The 22,774-nt window shown below is 46.2% G+C and overlaps 1 protein-coding gene across 1 annotated transcript in view; it reads left to right on the forward strand.

The window, feature by feature from the left end:
- The window catches only part of LOC129328470 (zinc finger protein 883-like), a 33,162-nt gene extending 20,677 nt beyond the window's left edge, over window positions 1-12,485 (forward strand). The window contains exon 4 of the mRNA XM_054977557.1: window positions 9,406-12,485. Coding sequence (XP_054833532.1) covers window positions 9,406-11,174 — 1,769 coding nt within the window. The 3' untranslated portion in view covers window positions 11,175-12,485. The remainder of the gene's footprint in view (window positions 1-9,405) is intronic.
- Window positions 12,486-22,774: the final 10,289 nt, after the last annotated feature.

Below are 22,774 nucleotides of genomic sequence, written 5' to 3' on the forward strand. Positions count from 1 at the left end.
TGCGAGCTGTAGCAAAATGGCATCTGTTTCTCTCATTTTCATTTTATTTATGTTATTTATAATCCCCCTTTCTCACTGAGACTCCATTTGGATTACACAGTGTGAGCCACTGTGATCAATGGCTGGGACATTCTATAAACAATACGATAGGAGGGTATGGATTGCAGGCTTTTGAAAGAAAGCATAAATCCAAGTATAAAGATGAAACACTGCTGAAACAAAACCTCAGTAATTTAGCATGAACATATTCATCAACACGGAAGTTGCATACCAATACCGATAGACATAATAGTCTACAGCCCGAGTCTCTTTTTGAGAGCATCTCTCTGAGCCATTTCTTACAGCAAATGCCAATTGCTGGAGGTGGAAGAAATTCAGTTTTGCATAGTTTGAGGGAAGCCAGGAGACTGAGGGCTTTGGCCTGTGCAGAAAGCGAAGATGCCATGGTGGAACATAGGGAAAGAGGCAGTCCGGTAATTCTTTTTAATAAGCCTGGCATTGCTGTAGTTCAGCCCTGCTCTCAAAGGCCCTTCCTGTTTTTAACTTGCAGGTCTAGAATAGCAAACTTGGGTTTTTGGAGGGTTCCCTTCTTCCCTCTGCTATGGCTTTCTGAAGGTACAATTCTGCAAACAGATTTCTGGGGCTAAACCATTGGAGAGAATTTCGGACCTGGAGATGACAGATGCCTCGGACCCAGATACCTCTGGGGATGAAGGGTCTAGCTCAAAACAACTCAGGAGCAGGTCTGATGCTACAAAGGCAGGGGTGAGGGTGGGGCATCCCATTTACTGTGGGAAAATGAAGAAATAGTATTCAACCTGTCTTCCTGCCCTGTGAGCCCTGAAGAACGAACTGTCCTCAGTAAGGGCTTGAGTTACGTGCCCACCCCCACCTACCATCCTTTCCAGGCAAGAATAGACGTTTTTAAACTCCTAAGACAAATTAAGTTGAAAATTTTATTTGGAGACCATTCTCTACCCCCTATTAGAGAGCAGGGTATACAGAGTCAATCTAATTTTGTTCCCAACATCTGTGACCCACGAGTAGAAGCCTTTGAGATCATGATTTCTGAACTTGGTTTGCCCTTGCCTTCCCCAGTCATCTACACTTTACCCCCAGGAAACTGGGTACTTGTTTTACTGACTTCGGAAGGATGGAAGGCGGAGTTAACGCTGAGATGGCTACCTGAACTTGGCTTCCACCAGGATCAAACTCAGGTTGTGAACAGAGCTTGGGCTGCAGTACTGCAGCTTACCACTCTGCGCCACGGGCTCTTAAGAATCATTTTAATCATATATTTATTCAAATATTTATTGACACTTTGCACTTGAGCACTTTAAGATTATAAATTATTCTATTTAAAAGGGTTACTTTGTTCTTTGTCCCTTAGGTGTGGTTACCCACTTTTGTTTTAGCTGTTGACTATAAGAGAACTTCTAACAGCAGCTGGGTTAAGGCGGGGGTGGGCATTGCCACCTGCTCCACTCCTGATCCCAGCTGGCTGAAGGGGGGTGGGCATTGCCACCTGCTCCACTCCTAATATCAGCTGGGTTAATGTGGGGGGTGGCCATTGCCACCTGCTCCTGATCCCAGCTGGCTGAAGGGGGGGTTGGACATTGCCGACTGCTCTGCTCCTAATACCAGCTGGGTTAAGGCAGGGGTGGGCATTGCCATCAGCTCTGCTCCTAATACCATCTGGGTTAAGGTGGAGGGACAGGTGGCAGCACCCTGTGGTGGTGCACCAAGGTAGGAAGTGAGTTGTCTTGAATATGCTTACTCAATTATATAGTAAGTTTAACAGTCTAGCCTAAACAACCCAGTCAGAATATAAAAACATAGATCCATGAATGATAATGAATAACACTTTCTCAACTGAAGGCACCCTATCAACATTGTTTTCAATTCTTTACTTAAAGATACCTTCTGAAATCTCCTTTTTACTTGGCATATGAAGTATTTCCAACTTCCCATATTTAGAGTTCTCATCCTGCACAGTTACTGGAAACACATGAAACATATCAGTGGGCCAGGGCCCTGCAAGGTTCAAAATTAGGGTCCCCAACATCTCCGTTCTGCTTCTGGACCTCTCTCTCTTTTTTTCTTTTTTTGAGGTTCAAAACGTAACTGAAGGTTTGTTTACAATCGGTAAAGTCAGAGGGCAAGTATGCAGATGTTTGAATTGATGTAACAGAAAGGTTTTTATACAGCAACTTCACTGGTGTGAGGCATAAAACACTTGGTTTAACACTAGGTTGTAAATGGTACAAGTCATCCAACCAATAATTCAAAAGGTTACATGAAAGAATCAAATAGATTCAAAATTCAGAAACCCAAAATTAAGCACTCAGAAAACAATTACATCTCAGGAATCAGAGATCTTGAGTGATTCTACACACATTGGATAATGCACTTCCAATCCTCTTTATAGATCATTTGGAACGGGGTTTTTTGTGTGTGGAACAAAAAATCCACCTCAAACAATTGATAAAGTGCATTGAAAGTGCATTATCCAACATGTGTGGAATCAGCCACAGTGTCTGTTTATCAGACGGCGAGAAATGTATAAAGATAGACAGAGAGCAACAACTTTCTATCATTGAAAGGGAATGCCTAGCTATTGTGTAGGCTGTAGAGAAACTACGTGTAAGGTTATGATAAACCAGACTTTGTAAATATGTATATATGTGTGTGCGTGTGTGTGTGTGTATGTGATAAGACTTAAATTTGGTTATAATGCGTGAATGTTTTGATATATAAAAGTGTTAATGCTGTTTAATTGTTAATAACTTTGGTTTCACACATGGCTCACCACATTGCATCAGAGAGGTTTATAGAACGACTCCTAATTGCAATGGTCTCTAAGGGTGGGACATATGACAGACTCAGCTTCAAATGCTGAGATTTCCCGTTATTGAGCTATGATTGACATGTTTCCTCCCCCCCCCCCCCAAATTTGGCTTGCCTGAAATGGCAGTTGGGGATGGAATGTTGGGGAAGCTGTCCGTTGGAGTTGGAGAGAAAACAAGAGAACGAAAAGGAGTTGGAGTCTGGCTTTTGACCAGAGAGGGTTAGCCACAGAACCCTCTGTGAGAGGAAGAAATGTTTGGGAAGCATTGTTAGTCCTCGGACTAAAGTGGAGAAAACCAGCACTAACTCCTCCTTAGACTCAAGAGATCTGGGGATTATAGAGGGCCAAAGAAATGGGTAGACCGGCCTACTCTTTCTAAATTCACCACAACCACTTTCTAAATATGTACCTCATTCCTGGTGCCCTGTAATCTTTTCTGGTTTCTGAGCGCTGCAAGAATCTTTATTTATGCAATGCTTTTATTAAGCAGAGCAGATCTTTTCTGCTTGCTGTGTGGAAGCTCCTTTTCACTTGCGCCATACAACTTCTTCTTTGCAAACACTATTGATTCTGGGGTGTGCCATCATCTTTCATAATTCACGGGTCACCTCTTTGGATGCAGGTGTCCAGATATATAGGTCCAACCACTCAGTCTTCCCTTTGCCAGCAGTCATAGATCTGGCACTTTTTTTTATAGACGAATCTGGCAGAGGAGGAAGGTGTTCCGCTGGTCCCCTGTTTGGAGAGGAAAGGAGGATGAGAGAAGAGCCAGAATCAGTTGGTCAAGAAGCAAGGAAAGGCCCTGATGCCACTGAGGCTGAGAGCGGAAGGGACATGGTGGAAGGAACCATGCAGAAGAGCCTGGGAGAGGATTTCCCCCCTTCAGATATGCAGCGCCAGCAATTCAGGCACTTCCACTACCCGGAAATGGAAGGGCCCCGAGAGGCTTGCAGCCGACTGCACCATCTTTGCCACCTGTGGCTGAAGCCAGAAAGGCACAGCAAGAAGGAGATCTTGGACCTGGTGGTCTTGGAGCAATTCCTGGCCGTCCTGCCCCCAGAGATGGAGAGCTGGGTCAGGGAATGTGGGCCAGAGACCAGTTCCCAGGCAGTTTCTCTGGCAGAAGGGTTCCTCCTGAGCCAAGCTGATACCAAGAATCAGGAGCAGCAGGTAAGAGCAACTCATCTGGGTAGTATGTTGGGCCCAAGATATGATCAACGAAATCCATATGGATTGCCCCAACATTTTTAGAAAACCCCATAACCACCTTTTCCCTGTTCCCTTTCTCAACCGTCTCCTCTTTCTGGGATCCCCCTTTCTGTTTCAGGTGCAGAAAAAGATTGTGCAGGAGCGTTACCACGAAGGAGCTTTTCTAGGTAAGATAAACAGGGCAGTTATACCCTCTGCATATCCTCCAGCCAGCACTACACACACACACAAATATTTCTGGCCCAACACAGCTCTGGTTTCATCTGTACGGGCATTGAGAACAAAGGTGCCCCCCAACACAAAAAATGACGATTGATGTAAATTACTGTTTAAAAAAATTGGATAGATAATGCATTAGACCAAAAAGAAGAGAAACAAAATGATAATCCTTGAGGAGATCATAGTAACATAGTTCAAGGCGAGGCTGCCTGGTCTGGAGCACTTCAGGATTTCATGGTCTCCATGGCAACGAAGGGCCTGTCTCAGGTAGTAACAGGCCCCAGCCCTGCAACTATTTTGCTCATCACTTCTCACATAAAATATCTTCCATGTGTTCTAACTTGGACCCTTGATTAGCAGTGATGGGGCCAGATGGTGACAGGATGCCAATTTGTTTGTTTGTTTGTCATTCTTTTCATTTTAATCATTTTTAGAGTTGTTGAAAGTTTGACCCAGGAGATCTTACCCTTTCACCTTCAGGGTTTCTGGGACCAGACAAATTTTTTGATCCTTCCGATCTTCTTTTAGACCTGCTTATGGGAGCGAAACAACCTTGGTCACCCTGGTGGAGGACCTATGCTGGGAGATGGATAGAGGGAATGCCTCTATGCTCAGTGGACAATGGTACTTCACGTATAGCAGGCCTGCCAATTTTCGTATGTGCTGATCTTGCCACGTATCCAGAAAATCTGGGGTGTGGTAGCTATGATTCTGTTGGAGGGTTTAGGGCTGCCTGTTCTTTGCATTTCAGAGGTCTTCTTTCTTAAGACTGTGAATTTTGTGCCACTGAGAAACAAAGCCTATTTTACCATCGCTAGAGTAGATTTTTCAAATGTATGGAATCAAAATTTTTCCTAAATACGGATGCAAGTGTAGTTGTGACCATGATCCAAGAGAGGGAGAATCTTCTTCCTCCATAAGGGAAAACTGAGGTGCTCAATACTTGGAAAGCTCAGAATGTTTTCTGATTCGCTTTGATCCCTCCAGGCGAGGCCTTGAAACCAATGAAGTATCCTTTCCCATCTCTCTGCGACGGAGAGAAAGCAGCTCCTCTACGGTCAGGTGGGGTAAGTGTGGAACTGGAAATCATGTGTGCCTCCCTGAAACCCTTTCCGCCCTTCTCTTCTGTCCTGTCTATGCTCTTCACCGGAGGGAAAATGAACACATCTGATGGAAGTCTGAATCCTGTATTCAAGTGTCTGATTGTGCTTAGGAGAAGAATTGTTCCATTATGTGAGAGGAAAGAGAGAATCATAGAATCATATCATCGAATGAGAGTTGGAAGGGGCCTAACAGACCCTTCTAGTCCACCCCACTGCCCAATGCAGGAATAGCCGAAAGCATTCCCAACAAGTATTCATCCAGCTGCTTCTTGAAGAAAGAGGGGGAATGCACCACATTCCTAGCTGGCCGATTCCACTGCAGAATTCCTCTTAATGTGAAGAAGTTTTCCTAACGCCCAGCTGGTACCTTCCCTCGTGTAGTTTAAACCCCTTGTGTCAAGTCTTATCCTCTGTTGCCAAAAGGAACAGCTTCCTTCCCTCCTCTGACAGCTTTTTAAATACTTAAAGAGAGCGATCATGTCTCCCCTCAGCCTCCCCTTTTCCAAAGGGAACATTCCAGGTCCCTCTTTCCTCATAGGACTTGGTCTCCAGGCCCCTGATCATCCTAGTTGCTCTCCTCTGCACCCATTCTAAGTTGTCCACATCTCTTTTGAAATTAGGCCTCCAGAACTGTGCTCAGTACTCCAGTTGGGACCTGAGCAATGTGGTATATAGTGGGAGAATGAGTTCCCATGGTTTCGATGTTATGCCTTTGTGGATACACCCCAAGGTTGCATTTGCCTTTTTTGTTGTGGTAATAGACTGACTAAACATATCTAGTTTCCCATCCACCCATGTGGAGAACCTGGCACTTATTCATGTTGAATTGCATCTTATTCAAATCTGCCCACTTTTCCAGTTTGTTCAGATCTTGTTGAATTCTACCCCAATCTTCAAGTGTGTTTGCTACTCTTCCCAGTTCGGTATCATCTGCAAATTTATTGAGAAATCCTTTCCCACCCTTGTCTAGACCAATTATAAAAACATTGCAAAGCAATGGGTCCAATACGGAGCCCTCTGGCACTGGACACCTCCCTCCAATCTGATGTGATGCCTGTGACAACTCTGTGGGCACACTTGTTCAGCCAGTTCCCTATCCATTTTAAAAGGTTTCTTTTTTTTCTCTTGTCAGGCTCTGGTGACCTTTGAGGAGGTGTCTGTGCATTTCTCTGAGGAGGAGTGGGCTATGCTGGATCCAAGCCAAAGAAGCCTTCACAATGAAGTCATGGAGGACAATCGTCAGACTGTGGCCTTTCTGGGTAAGGCTCCCCTTTCCCTTTATTCACAGTGGTTGAAGGCAGAAATGGCTCCTATTAAGGACTACCATGGAGCTCTTCAAATATAGACTCTCAGTAGGCGAGTTAGGCCGGTCCATGTGCAGGCAGAGGTTGTGCTTCCGCACATCTAGCAGTCTTACCTTGTCTTACTTTGTAAATTAAACTAAAAAGAACAGCTTATGGGATGTCACTGGAGCTTGCTTGTGGGCCTTTCAGAGCATGCAGGGAATCAGGCATCTCTTATCCCAGTGTGCCTCCACAGGGTGCTGAAGTGATGGGAAGCCCAGGCGAGGCAGCCCGTCCCTCCAGGGAGCGCGCCATGGTGGGAAGCACAGGTGAGGCGGCCCATTCCTCCTTCCCGCACCCTACCTTCACCGGGTGGTGAGCCAGACGGGAAGGAAGCAGCAATGCCCTTCGATCCCCCAACTTCATCTGGTAGCAAGTGGGCATGGAGCAGGTAGAAATCCCCCCCCCTCACCTGGCCAGAAGCAGGCACAGAGCAGGCAGCAATTCCCGCCCCACTTCACTTGGCCAAGAACCAGCGTGGAGTGGAAGGAAGTGCCCACCCCCCTTAGCCCAGCCGTGATCAGGCATGGAGCAGGTGGAAATTCCTGTCCCCCTTCACACAGCTTGGATAAGGCACGGAGCAGGTCGTAATGCCTACCCCCTCTTTCACCTGGTCAGGATCACTTATGGATCAAGAGGCAATGCCTGTCCCCCTTCAACAGGCCAGGATCAAGTGCTGAGCAGGAGGCAATGCCCGTCCCCCTTCACCTGCTGGCACCAGGAGTGAAGCAGGGGAAATACTCACCCATCCTTCACCCAGCCATGGTCAGGCATGGAGCATGAGGCAATGTCTATTCCCCCTTCACCCAGCCGGGATCAGGAGCAGAGCAGGTGGCAATGCCCACCCACCCCTTCAACCCTTGGGATTAGGCATGGAGCAGGTGGCAATGACAGCCCCCCCCCTTCACTCCTGCGGGATCAGGCGCAGAGCAGGTGAAAATACCTGCCCTCATTTATCCGTAGGCATGGAACATGCGGCAATGCCAGCCCAACTTCACCTGGCTGGGTAATCAGGTATATTGCAAGTGGCAAGTCCCCCTCCTTCACCCAGCCAGGTCACATTCGATCATGTCAGACTGGGATGTTGGGTTCTTCCTGCCTGTGGAGGGAACTGAGTCCCTCCAAACCTAGTGGTTTCGTCTGGACTAGAACTTCCCTTCCCTGTGCTGAAGTCCCTTGCTCCCTCCTCTACTCTGGGCCACCACCGGCATCAGCAGACAGGTTCTTCTGAATCCAAGCTCTAGCCCCCTCCACTCCCATGCAGTAGCTCTTCTGTTTCTTTCCCCAAAAGGAGGACTTCTCATTGCCAGACCTGACTGTCTTTCCATGCTGCAAAGAAAAGGAAATCCAGTTTTGCAGGACCCAGAAGAAAGAGAAAGATCAGCTGGTACGAACCTTTCCCCAACCTTCTTTTGGTGCCTAATCATGGAGGCAATTTATATTCACTGCTCAGTTATATACAGTATTTATTTATTAATGTACTGAGATCCATCTACAGATATCACAACATGAATTATCAATGTTAAAATGGAAACAAGCTAATAACAGTATAAAACAGCCACTGATAGCCTCAGAAATATGGATGTCAGGGGCTGGGCCAGCCCAAGCAGAGTAGTCCAAGTCCTGTTTGAGGTCAGAGCACAAGTCCAAAACCGGGAGTGAGTACCAAGTCCAGAATCCGCAAGCCAAGTCAGGAGGTATGTAAGTCAGTTAGCGGTCAGAGCAAGGGCTATCCAGAAACGAGGTCAAGGCGCAGTCCAGGGGTCACACGGCAAGTCAAGAGCAAGGCAAGACTCAGCAGAGCAGTCACAGTCAGAGCAAGGTTCTGACATGTTGCTTCCATACTTCCTGGGCTTCTGTGGCTTGGTTTTATAGACAGGCTGGGATTGCAGCTAGCAGCCTGGGAACTATCCTGTGGTTACTCCTCATCGCTCTCAGCCAGCAGCTGGTATCTGGCCAGGAGGCGTGCCCTTTGCCTCCTCTCCTTTTTTTTTTAAGCATCTTCCTTTGTCAGAGCTTTATTGTGTTTGAAGCTTGGGCTATATGACTGTGGGGACACAATACAGCTTTATTTTTTCATGCTTACTGTAACTGAAAGCAGCTGGTTAATACATAGAAAGATTTGTTCCCCTTAAAGTGATTTCTGTTCCGTCGTTATCTGACAACTTTCCCCTTGATTCTCCTTTTTTGCCAATCTTTTCTTTTTCCCCAGAGGCTGACGGTCCACATAAAAAGCCTAAGAAAGAACCACAACAGCTCCCATTGGAAAGGGAACAGCAAAGACGATGGAAGAGGAGAAATGAATCATCTGCTTCTCAGGGTGCTAGATCCCAGGACATCCTGCCATTCCATGGAAGAATCACTTGCCCTATATGTAGAAAAGAATTCCTTGGCCAATCAGTGTTTGATATACATTGGAGAAAACACACAGGAGATAAACCACATCAATGTGTGGACGGGGGAATGAGCTTTGTTCACAGTACAGAGCTTACAATCCATCGACTTAGCCATACAGGTAAGAAATCATTTAAATGTGTGGACTGTGGAAAGAACTTTGCTTGGAATCCAGAGCTTACTGTCCATCAACGTAGCCATACAGGTGAGAAACCATTTAAATGTGTGGACTGTGGAAAGAGCTTCGCTCAGAGTGGACAGCTTACTGTACATCGAAGTATCCACACAGGGGAGAAATCATACAAATGTGTGGACTGTGGAAAGAGCTTTGCTCGGAATCCAGAGCTTACCATCCATCGACGTAGCCATACAGGTGAGAAACCATTTAAATGTGTGGATTGTGGAAAGAGCTTCGCTCAGAGTGGACAGCTTACTGTACATCGACGTATCCACACAGGGGAGAAACCTTTTAAATGTGTAGACTGTGGAAAGAGCTATACTTGGAGTACGCAGCTTACTGTCCATCGACGTATCCATACTGGGGAGAAACCATATAAGTGTGAGGACTGTGGAAAGAGCTTTGTTCAGAGTACAGCACTTACTGTCCATCGACGTATCCATTCAGGGGAGAAACCTTTTAAATGTGTAGACTGTGGAAAGACCTTTGCTCAGAGTACGCAGCTTACTGTCCATCAACGTATCCATTCTGGGGAGAAACCTTTTAAATGTATGGATTGTGGAAAGAGTTATGCTTGGAGTATGCAGCTTACTGTCCATCGACGTATCCACACAGGGGAGAAACCTTTTAAATGTGTGGATTGTGGAAAGAGCTATGCTTGGAGTGCGCAGCTTACTGTTCATCGACGTATCCATTCAGGCAAGAAACCATATAAATGTGAGGACTGTGGAAAGAGCTTTGTTCAGAGTACAGCGCTTACTGGCCATCGATGTATCCATTCAGGGGAGAAACCGTTTAAATGTGTGGATTGTGGAAAGAGCTTTGCTCGGAGTACACAACTTAATGAGCATCGACGTATCCATACTGGGGAGAAACCATATAAGTGTGAGGACTGTGGAAAGAGCTTTGTTCAGAGTACATCACTTGCTGTCCATCGACGTGTCCATTCAGGGGAGAAACCTTTTAAATGTGTAGACTGTGGAAAGACCTTTGTTCGGAGTACACAGCTTACTGTCCATCAACGTATCCATTCAGGGGAGAAACCTTTCAAATGTGGGGATTGTGGAAAGAGCTTTGCTTGCAATAGGCAGCTTACTGTCCATCGACGTATCCATTCAGGGGAGAAACCATTCAAATGTGTGGACTGTGGAAAGAGCTTTGCTTGGAGTTCAAACCTTATTGTCCATCGACGTATCCATACAGGGGAGAAACCATATAAATGTCTGGACTGTGGAAAGAGCTTTGCTGAGAGTACGTATCTTACTATCCATCGATGTATCCATTCAGGGGAGAAGCCTTTTAAATGTATGGACTGTGGAAAGAGCTTTGCTCGGAGTACAGATTTTAACATCCATCGGCTTAACCATTCAGGGGAGAAACCATATAAATGTACGGACTGTGGAAAGAGCTTTACTCAGAGTCCATCCCTTACTGTCCATCAACGTATGCATACAGGGGAAAAACTATATAAATGTGTGGATTGTGGAAAGAGCTTTGCTCGGAGTACAGATCTTACTGGCCATCGACGTATCCACACGGGGGAGAAACCATATAAATGTGTAGACTGTGGAAAGAGCTTTACTCATAAAGCACAGCTTACTGCCCATCAACGTATACATTCAGGGGAGAAACCGTTTGAATGTGTCAACTGTGGAAAGAGCTTTACTTGGAGTTCAAGCCTAATTGTCCATCGACGTATCCATACAGGGGAGAAACCATATAAGTGTGAGGACTGTGGAAAGAGCTTTGCTCAGAGTGCAGATCTTAACGCCCATCGACGTATCCATTCAGGGGAGAAACCATTTAAATGTGTGGACTGTGGAAAGTGCTTTACTTGGCGTGCGCAGCTTACTGTCCATCGACATATCCATACAGGGTAGAAACTATGTAAGTGTGAGGGCTGTGGAAAGAGCTTTGCTTAGAGTACAGCATGTTACATCCATCAATGTATCCATTCAGGGAAAAAGCCATATAATTGTGAGGACTGTGGAAAGCACTTTGTTCAGAGTACAGATTTTAACGTCCATCAACGTATCCATTCAGAGGTGGAACCATATAAATCTGTGGACTGTGGAAAGAGCTTGTTCAGAGTGTATACCTTGATGTCCATCAATGTATCCATATAGGGGAGATACCATATACCGTATACCCTGCAGCTGTGGACAAGTTTACATCGGGACCACAAAGCGTAGCATCCGACAAGAATAAAAGAACATGAAAGACACTGCAGACTTGGACAACCTGAAAAATCAGCAGTGGCTGAACATAGCCTAACTCAAACAGGACACAGTATCTTATTCCAGGACACCAAAATACTGGACAACACTTCCAACTACTTTGTCAGACTGCACAGGGAAGCCATTGAAATTCACAAGCATAAGCACAATTTCAACAGGAAAGAAGAGACTTTAAGAATGAATAGAGCATGGTTTCCAGTCCTGACAAACACCGCTAACAAAACACTCTATCCCCGACAATAGCCCTGCAGAGAAGATTAGCACATCAAGCACCAATCCATATGCAAAAGAACCTCCTCAGGATACAGTGAAGCCTCCCTCCATTAGCATTCCAAACTCATTCCGAAATCTTACAGGATGACTCAGCTCAACCCCACCCCTCCTGAGTAGATATAAATGACCTGCCAACATCTTTTCCACACTGTGACACTGAGAGATCTCTGTCTTTTGGTGCTACACCTCTGAAGATGCCAGCCACAGCTGCTGGCGAAACGTCAGGAACTACCATGCCAAGACCATGGCTGTACTGCCTGGAAAATCCACAACAACCAAAGCAACTAGGGTTGAAGACATTTGAGAAAGTTCAGGAGCTCCAAAGGTAAGTATCCATGACAATGGTTCTTCTCTGGCAGACAGACCGATAAGCTTTCCCAGGACAGGGAGAGGAGCAGGCAGCCACAGTTGCTAACGTCAATGTTCAAACAGTGGCACACACAGGTCATGAGAGTCGGGCTGCTCAGAAGACGCTGCTCATCCGTCCGACACCATCTGTGAAGAAAGCACACCATAATTATACATTGAGTTACTCTATGAAATTGAACATTATTCACTTACCTGATTGAGACTTACTTTTGGATCCTTGATATACCTGTTGAATGGCCTGACATTTATTGTTTCACTGGAGATTTGTGGCTGGATCCTATGTTGCTTCATTGATTGCACCTGTTAAATAATTCTGTATTTCTCCTAGCAATTATTGGCAGCCTGTATTGTGTGTGTGTAGCTATTTGGTTTATAATTGTATAATCCACACAGGACACATTGCACTTTATTTTTGGAAAAGACAGTTTTACATTGCCTTGATATTAACTTTACCTTCCATTTACAATATTCTGCCCCCTTTTTCCCCAGTTATTTTCAATTGGGAGGAGCCTCTCTTTTTGCATTGAACATCAGAGTTGGAACAGTGGCACACAAAGGTCCATTAGAGTTCAAACCTTTCACACAGGCTTCTAGCAGGGTAGGCCAGTCCGAAGCATGGCAGGCGATGCCAAGACCCTGACAGGTGTCTTCATTGGTGGGAAGCAGAATGTGCGTGTTACACTCAAGCAAGTGCACTTTGTCTTCGGTGCCTCCCAGGCAATGGCACTGAGTGAGTGCCTGGCTTGTCCTTGTAGGGGATGTGGGATCAATTCTCAAAAGGCTTGCTTTGTCCTGAGGATGAGAGCGGCAGACAGCACGCCACCATCAATGTGGCCTCACTATTATCTCCTTACCGATTCCTTTCTTGGTCCTTTAACACCGAGTCCAAGGAAAGGCCAAGAAGCAACATGCAACGTCCATGCAGGCGTGCACATGCACGTTTGAGGAGGGAGGGTCTCTGCTCCATCCTCTGAGTCCGGGGCTGCCACAAAGGCTCATGTTAAAAAGACTAGAATTAAAATGGCGAAGGATAGACTATTATTAAAGAAGAGAGCAGCACCGAGGAGTACTCATGCATGTGTGGACATGTTGCCCATTCAGTGGCCTTTCACCACGTCTGTCCTCTGGGTGTCATAACTGTGACTATACAACTCCTATAAAGATAGCGAGTCACAGAACAGCAGGTGAAACTTCATTCTGCTCTGAAAGACTTTTGTCCTTTCTGGGCTCTTTTGATTAAAACTGCCAACCCTGGGTTAAATCCCACAGAATAGTGGTGAGGTGCATAGTTGCACACATGCAAACCTTTACTGGTTGATTTCTTTACTTAGTGGTTTGGCAGCAACTGTTTGGGATTGAGATCAGTATCCTAAAGTAACACGTCCCCCATCCAAACTCAATAGCCTTGTCTCAATAGTTTAACTTCCCTTGCTGTCCTCAATACATACAAAGATCTACCAATGACCAGGTCCGCAGTCACAAAATCAACACATGCATTCTCTGCTGTGGCCCTCCTCTTAGCGAATGGCCTGTCTGAGGAGGTCAGGAAAGCTCCCTCTCTAACAGCTTTCACAAACTGTGCAAAACTGAAATATTCAGGAGGGCTTTTTGACTCAGTTAATATGGATGTGCTGTAAGAAATGGCTCAAACAACAACAACAACAACATTCGATTTATATACCGCCCTTCAGGACAACTTAATGCCCACCCAGAGCAGTTTACAAAGTATTATTATTACCCCACAGCAATCACCCTGTGAGGTGGGTGGGGCTGAGAGAGCTCCAGAGAACTGTGACTCGCCCAAGGTCACCCAGCTGGCTTCGTGGAGGAGTGGGGAATCAAACCCGGCTCTCCAGATTAGAGTCCCGTGCTCTTAACTAGGGATGTGCATTTCGGCTTTCTGAATACCGAAAGAAAGCCGAAACAAAAGTGTTTCGGCTTCTTTCAGGTTAGCCGAAACGTTTCGGAGAAAGCCGAAACGTTTCGGCATAGCCGAAAGAAAAAAAGCCGAAACGTTTCGGCTTCTTTCAGCTTTCTTTCGGCTTTTTCGATGGGAAAATGCCTCCGTCTTCCCGGACACCTGGGGGAGGTATTTTCCCACCGAATCAGCCCAAAATTGGTGGGGACCTTCCTCTAACCCCTCTCTAAAAACCCCCCAAGTTTCAGACCGATTGGACTTTGGGGGGGGCCATGTTATGGCCCCCCAAAGCAGGTCCCCGTATCCTCCCATAAGAAAGCGAAGGAGCAGCATATTGTTAGCATGCTGCTGCTCATCTTCTTCATTATTTCCTATGGGGAAAAAATGAAGAAGCAGGCTTCCTTTGCCAGGGGTGGCATTTTGCATGCAAAATGCCCCCTTACCCTCAGGGGCCCTTCTCCCACCCCTCCTCCCACCCCCCACCAAGGCTCAGCCTGCTCCCACTTGGGGGGGCCATTTCATGGCCTCCCAAGTAGGTGCTCTAATCTCTACCACTGACAGCTGGGGGAGGCTTGTGTTGCCAGGGGTGGCATTTTGCATGCAAAATGCCCCCCAACCCTCTGGGGCCCTTCTTCCACCCTTCCTCCCACCCCCCACCAAGGCTCAGCCTGCTCCCACTTGGGGGGGGCATTTCATCGCCTCCCCAAGTAGGTGCTCTTTTCTCTACCACTGACAGCTGGGGGAGGCTTGTCTTGCCAGGGGTGGCATTTTGCATGCAAAATGCCCCCCATCCCTCAGGGGCCCTTCTCCCACCTCTACTCCCACCTCCCACCAAGGCTCAGCCTGCTCCCACTTGGGGGGGCATTTCATGGCCTCCCCAAGTAGGTGCTCTCAGCCCCCAAAGTCCACCCCCTACAGCCCCACACAAACCCAATTCCCCCCCAGCTGCCACACACAAACCCAAATCCTCACATTAGCCCCTCACAGACCCAAATCCACCCCCAGCAGCCCCACACCCATAACCCCAGGAACAGGCTGGCAAAGGCCAGCCCTCTCCCTTTGTTCCCTATCCTGGGAACTTCTAAACTCTCTTTCCCTGGGCAATTCTGCACAGCCCAGGGGTGCCACAATGGTGGGCACACTTCTGAGTGCCAGCTGGTCCCTGTGAAAGAGCACCTGAACCACAGACACCCTCCCTCAAATTCCCCCACCACCTACAGAGATGGCTGGCCAGCCAGCCCCATTGTTCCCTATGATGGGAACCAACTGCACAACAAAGAATAAAACACGAACAACACAAAATAAAGTTTTTAAAAAATTATTTTCTCCCTTTCAAAGTACAAGTAGGCAAAGCATTATGACACATTACACCAGCAGTCCCCCACACAGAAAAATAACACAACTCACTTAACATCAGAGAATCACAAAGCACGATTCCTCTCAAAAACACTTTATTTCTTGAACAGCTTTAGGTTACACAGCAGGGGGGAACACCAAAGGGCATGGCAGCAGTATCTTACACAAAAATAACACAACTCACTTAACATCAGAGAATCACAAAAGCACAATTCCTGTCAAAAACACTTTATTTCTTGAACAGCTTTAGGTTACACAGCAGGGGGGCACACCAAAGGGCATGGCAGCAGTATCTTACACAAAAATAACACAACTCACTTAACATCAGAGAATCACAAAAGCACAATTCCTGTCAAAAACACTTTATTTCTTGAACAGCTTTAGGTTACACAGCAGGGGGGCACACCAAAGGGCATGGCAGCAGTATCTTACACAAAAATAACACAACTCACTTAACATCAGAGAATCACAAAAGCACAATTCCTGTCAAAAACACTTTATTTCTTGAACAGCTTTAGGTTATACAGCAGGGGGGAACACCAAAGGGCATGGCAGCAGTATCTTACACAAAAATAACACAACTCACTTCACATTAAAGAATCACCCCAAAAATTGCTGTCAAAAGCACTTTATTTCTTTAACTGCTTTAGGTTACACAGTAGGAAGGCACAACAGAGCAGGAGAGCAGTGTACTACACAAAAATAACACAACTCACTTCACATCAGAGAATCACACAAACACAATTGCTGTCAAAAACGGTGAAGTGGGTTGTATTATTTTTTGTAGTACATTGCTATCATGCCCTGTTGTGCCCTCCTACTGTGTAACCTAAAGCTGTTCAAGAAATAAAGTGTTTTTGACAGGAATTGTGCTTTTGTGATTCTCTGATGTTAAGTGAGTTGTGTTATTTTTCTGTGTGGGGGACTGCTGGTGTAATGTGTCATAATGCTTTGCCTACTTGTACTTTGAAAGGGAGAAAATAATTTTTTAAAAACTTTATTTTGTGTTGTTCGTGTTTTATTCTTTGTTGTGCAGTTGGTTCCCATCATAGGGAACAATGGGGCTGGCTGGCCAGCCATCTCTGTAGGTGGTGGGGGAATTTGAGGGAGGGTGTCTGTGGTTCAGGTGCTCTTTCACAGGGACCAGCTGGCACTCAGAAGTGTGCCCACCATTGTGGCACCCCTGGGCTGTGCAGAATTGCCCAGGGAAAAAGAGTTTAGAAGTTCCCAGCATAGGGAACAAAGGGAGAGGGCTGGCCTTTGCCAGCCTGTTCCTGGGGTTATGGGTGTGGGGCTGCTGGGGGTGGATTTGGGTCTGTGAGGGGCTAATGTGGGGATTTGGGTCTGTGTGTGGCAGCTGGGGGGAATTGGGTTTGTGTGGGGCTGTAGGGGGTGGACTTTGGGGGCTGAGAGCACCTACTTGGGGAGGCCATGAAATGCCCCCCCAAGTGGGAGCAGGATGAGCCTTGGTGGGGGGTGGGAGTATCGGTGGGAGAAGGGCCCCTGAGGGATGGGGGGCATTTTGCATGCAAAATGCCACCCCTGGCAAGACAAGCCTCCCCCAGCTGTCAGTGGTAGAGATGAGAGCATCTACTTGGGGAGGCCATGAAATGGCCCCCCCCAAGTGGGAGCAGTCTGAGCCTTGGTGGGGGGTGGGAGGAAGGGTGGGAGAAGGGTCCCAGAGGGCTGGGGGGCATTTTGCATGCAAAATGCCACCCCTGGCAACACAAGCCTCCCCCAGCTGTCAGTGGTAGAGATTAGAGCACCTACTTGGGAGGCCATGAAATGGCCCCCCCAAGTGGGAGCAGGCTGAGCCTTGGTGGGGGGTGGGAGGAGGGGTGGGAGAAGGGCCCCTGAGGGTAAGGGGGCATTTTGCATGCAAAATGCCACCCCTGGCAAGACAAGCCTCCCCCAGCTGTCAGTGGTAGAGATGAGAGCATCTACTTGGGGAGGCCATGAAATGGCCCCCCCAAGTGGGAGCAGTCTGAGCCTTGGTGGGGGGTGGGAGGAAGGGTGGGAGAAGGGTCCCAGAGGGCTGGGGGGCATTTTGCATGCAAAATGCCACCCCTGGCAAAGGAAGCCTGCTTCTTCATTTTTCCCCATAGGAAATAATGAAGAAGATGAGCAGCAGCATGCTAACAATATGCTGCTCCTTCGCTTTCTTATGGGAGGATACGGGGACCTGCTTTGGGGGGCCATAACATGGCCCCCCAAAGTCCAATCGGTCTGAAACTTCGGGGGGTTTTAGAGAGGGGTTAGAGGAAGATCCCCACCAATTTTGGGCTGATTCGGTGGGAAAATGCCTCCCCCAGACGTCCGGGAAGACGGAGGCATTTTCCCATTGAAAAAGCCGAAAGCCGAAAGCCGAAACAAAGCCAAAACAAAGCCGAAAGCCGAAAGCCGAAACGGCTGGCCGTTTCGGCTTTCGGCTTATTCGAAAGAGATTCTTCTTTCGGCTTTCGGCTTTCGGCTTTAGCCGAAATTTTTTGGCTTGCACACCCCTACTCTTAACCACTACACCAAACTGGTGTCGTGGTTATGTCTATGGTGTAAACATGACTGGGTGATGGGACGAAGACTACTCGGTATGGTCAATGTAGATATGCTCCTACTGGGTAGTGTCTATGCTTCCACACTCCACAGCAGCCTGGACCAGGCCCCATTCGCTCCATGGGTGGCCTGCGGTAAATAAAAGTGATGGGCCTCCCACCTCCTGCTGGGGTGGGGGGATAGCAGGACCCGGCAAGCCTATCCTGGATTCATATCTTAATGACTCCTGAAGATGCCAACTCTGTAGCAGACAGAAGAAACATTCTCAACAATTGTGCCCTATTTATGTGTTTTTTCTCAGTGTATTCTAAAGATCTTTTTTTCTTTCCCTTTTGCCTGAGAGGCTCAGCAGTCCCAGGGTCTCCAGGTCCCATCTCTGGGAGTTCATTTTCTTCGCCAAAAGTCCATTCTTCCTTTCCATTGCTTGAAGATGCCCATCAAAGGAGGAGAAATCACAGGGACCAAGAGAGAGAATGATAAGGACAGACACCCCTCAGCAGTGCTCACGTGTCCCATGAGTAATAGCTGATGACTTTGCCTCTTCTGGGGGGGGGGGAGTGGAATTCTCCCTCCCCCCAAGTATTCCTGGATTTCTATCCAGGTGCAGAATTGGGTGGCGGAGTGGGTGAGACTGAAGCAGGTTTAAAATAAAGGGCCTCTCCCAATAAAGGGCTGCTTCATTGTTAAAGAACTGGGCATGTTGAGGGATGCTTTGGAGGGCTTTTGCAGCTGAATCCTTGGCCAAGGTCTGGCAGCCTCTCCGTTGGGACTTTTGCCCCATCCCTCCCTACAAGGAGCTCTGGCAGGTTTCACAATGCATCCCCCTCTCGCCCTGCTTTATCCCCACACCAACCCTGCAGGGTAGGTTAGGCAGAGAAGGTGACTGGCTCAAATGAGGCTCATGGCACCTTAAGAGGTTCTCAGGTTTCCCAGCCCCAAAGTGCCCAATGTGGCCCATCTGGGACCAATCTACTGCCGGGTGCAGTTTAACCAAAAGCTAGCTGCCCCCGAAGGTCCGCATCCTGCCCTATTCCGGGGTTGGAGGGAGTTGTTGGCTGCAGCCTGGAGTCCTTATGCTTGAATTGCAAGGGGCCCCAAAATATAGAGCAACACGGTAATACTGCTATCAGACAAGAAACAATTCCCGTGTACTATAATGCCTCCACAGTCAACAATAAAGCACGTAATATTATTTCCAGAATTATTTATTCACCAATATATAAGGGGTATATTAAACAACTTGTATTTCAAATTATCTCTCTTAGCACATTCAAGAACTGCACCACATATTGCACTCCCCCTTAACCTCAATCATATAGGCATTTCAGACGTCCTGTAATTATTCTATTAAAGTGTCACGTGCTCCAAGTGCTATAATTATTACAATTAAAGTGCATTTACTGGTCAGACATCCTATGACACTACTTTTCCTATACAGGGTTTAAATTGCCTTGTTCACAATTATAATATACAGTCACAATATAGGTGCAGTCCAAGATTGACTCCAGACACTGTGGGTGTCACAGTTCATGGGTAGACCTATGTCCTTCCAATATACGTTGTAAACTCTGTGACTGAGTTCTCTAACGGACGGTCCAGATCCTTGTAAGGTCCGTTTCCAAAGTTCTTTTTCAAAGAGCACAGTAGCTGGAAAAACATACATAGTCATAAAGAATCCCTGAGTATCTAATGTTTACACTAACACATTCATGGTACAATATACTCACTCAGAGATTCTTGCAATTAACCTTCCATATCCCCTTCTAGTATTCCAATTACTTCCATCTGCATCTTGTTAGCTAGTAACCGTTTTATCCTCTGAATGTAATCCACGCCCCCATCATGTAGTTATTCTCTCTTAAAGAGATATTAGTCCCATAAGTAGTTATAAGAAACACGTATAGTCATTGGCTATATTCAAGCCATTAGGTATGAGAGTATTGAGTTTATATATCCAAAAGGTTTCTTTTTGGTGTAGTTCCCTAGTAGCAGTCATATATTCCCTCTTTCGAGTCTTGAACAGCACTGTGAATAGCATCTCCATGTCACTATGTTTTCTCTCCAAATAATGTTGGACCATGGGTGCCTCTAATACGTTATTCTTTATTCTGGACTGATGTTCACCAAGCCTTATTCTAATGGAGCGTGTGGTACTTCCTACATATAACAGACCACATGGGCATTTCAAAACATACACTACCCCCTCAGTGCCGCAGTTAACAAATTCATTTGTAGTCCTTAATCCTGACTGTTCCAAATCTTCTGTAGTCATTATTAGGGAGCATTGCTTACATCTCCCACATTTGTATACACCCCTCGGCAGTCCCATGTTCCTGGTGCCAACATCATAATTTAAATCCGAATGTATAATCTGGTCTTTGATGTTCCGGGTCCTCCTGAAGGCTACCAGTGGGGGAGTCTCACAGCCTGGGATATCATTGACAAGCGGCCAGTATTTCAAAATTGCCCTGCGGATGGCATTTGCTTTCTCACTATAGTCAAGAACACCCACAATACGGTCTCTGGTCGTTCGTACCTTCGGTCTAAGTAATTCTTCTCTGGTCGTTTCGTCAGCACGTCGTCTTGCTTGTAGTAACACCCTATCTGGGTAGCCCCGTTGCTTCAATTGCTCTTGCAATATATTACTCTGGAGAACATAATCAGCAATACTAGTAGAATTTCTTTTTAGTCGCAGGAATTGTCCAAAGGGTAAGTTGGCCCTTAGATGTCCGGGGTGAAAGGATCTATAATGGAGTAATGAATTTTTGTCTGTTTGTTTCCTAAAAGGTCTTACCGCCAGGGTCCCATCCTCCCCCTTATACACTGTCACATCCAGATAATTCACAGACTCCCTACTTGTGCTCCAGGTGAACTTTATATTGGGATGTATACTGTTCATCCATTCCCCCAATTCTTGGATGTTGACATTTTCATTTGTCACTAGGAAGAGATCGTCAATAAAACGAACAAATATGATGATGTCCTTCCAAAATGGATTAGTTACAGGATTACAAAAATAGTCCCTTTCCAGCCGTCCCATAAATAGATTCGCTATACATGGTGCTGCAGAGCATCCCATCGCGACCCCTCGAAGCTGAATGAAAAACTGGTCTTCTACTCTAAAGTAGTTGTTTTCTAGTATTATTTCCAAAAGTGATGTCAGAAAGAAAGTGGGTGGGCGCAAACACTCTCTTTGATCTAAAGTTTCCATTACCACTAGGCGTGCCTCTTCATGTGGAATATTAGTATACAGTGAGGCAACGTCCAGTGTTGCTAATATCGCCCCTGTTGGTAATTTGAAGCCTTCAAACTTCTTGACAAAGTCCCCCGTGTCCAGTAAAAAAGTCGGTAGTTTTCTTACAGAATCCTGGAGAAAAAAATCCAGATATTTAGACAATGGTTCCAGGATAGAGTTACTTCCCGATATAATTGGGCGGCCCGGAGGGGGAAAACCTTCTTTATGGATTTTAGGCAATATGTACATTACTGGTGTCCTGGGAGACAAATTAATTAAGCCTTTATGTTCCCGATCTGTAATATGTCCCAATGCTAAAGCTTCATCCACGGTTACCTTGATTAAAAAACCGATCTTCTTCACAGGATCATTGGGGATTGGTTTGTAGTCCAATTCATTATTCAATTGTCTCCTCACTTCCATCATATAATCTTTTTTATCCATCACCACTATTGCACCTCCCTTATCAGCCTCTTTTATTATGATGGAACGATCAGATCGCAAATCCTTTAAAGCCATCCTCTCCCCCTTCGGTAGGTTGTTGTATCCAATACCTTCCCGGGCTTCTATATTGTCAATTTCCTTCAATAACATCTTCTCAAAAGTCTGGACACAGTGGTTATTGACAACGGGATTATATGAGGAGCGTGTGAAGATGCCCATTTCCTTTCTCTTAAATGTTGTACCTCCAAAAACAATTTTCAATTTAATTTGTCTTATTAGTTTAAAGACGTCTATCCTAGTTTGGAAATCATTATACCTGGGAGTTGGCACAAACCCGAGGCCTTTATTTAAGGCCACTTTTTCTAAGTCCGAAAGAGTTCTGCTTGAGAGATTAACCACTAGGTCAGTTTCCCTTGTTGGTGTCAGGTCCGTCTTCCTCTGTTGTGCCGGCCCCCTCGTAAAAAACGGCCCCTGCCTTCATAATTATGTGTCTTATTACCCGGCCGTACTGACATAGATCTAGTAGACATGCCTTCTTCTAACGAGGTGTCGGTATCCTCTCCCTCTGTAGTCTCTAAATCCGAGAACTGAGTTAAGGGGTTTGACCAGGAGACCTTTTTTCTCTTAATATTTTCTTCATTCCACCAACTGTATACCCGCCCCGTGGTATAATCCCTATTATCCCTCTGGTACTTCCTTACTTTGACTTCTTTCATTTTGTTTTCAAAGTCTTTAACTAGTTTCTCAAGCTCCTTTATCTTACTTTTAAATTGGTCTTCCTCAAAGCTGTTTTTGAGTTTAGTCTCCAAAACTTCAATCTCCTTGCCAAGATTCTTCACCTCCACCTGTGCTGTCTCGACCACTAATAACATAAGATCCATGGAACATTTATTCAATACGGCAGCCCATCTATTTTTAAATTCTTCCTGGTCTCTAAAGAGGCCAGGAGGTTTATGTATACGGAGACCTCTAGGTATTCTATTAATCTTGCAATATTCAATCAGGGAGCCCGCATGAAGTTGATAACGAAGCTGTTTTTTCTTCAGGAACTGCAAATTATTCCAATCACTTTCCCCATTACTCTCATTTTTATCAAAC

Source organism: Eublepharis macularius, chromosome 4, assembly GCF_028583425.1.
Source record: "Eublepharis macularius isolate TG4126 chromosome 4, MPM_Emac_v1.0, whole genome shotgun sequence".
NCBI classification, from domain to species: Eukaryota; Metazoa; Chordata; class Lepidosauria; order Squamata; family Eublepharidae; genus Eublepharis; species Eublepharis macularius.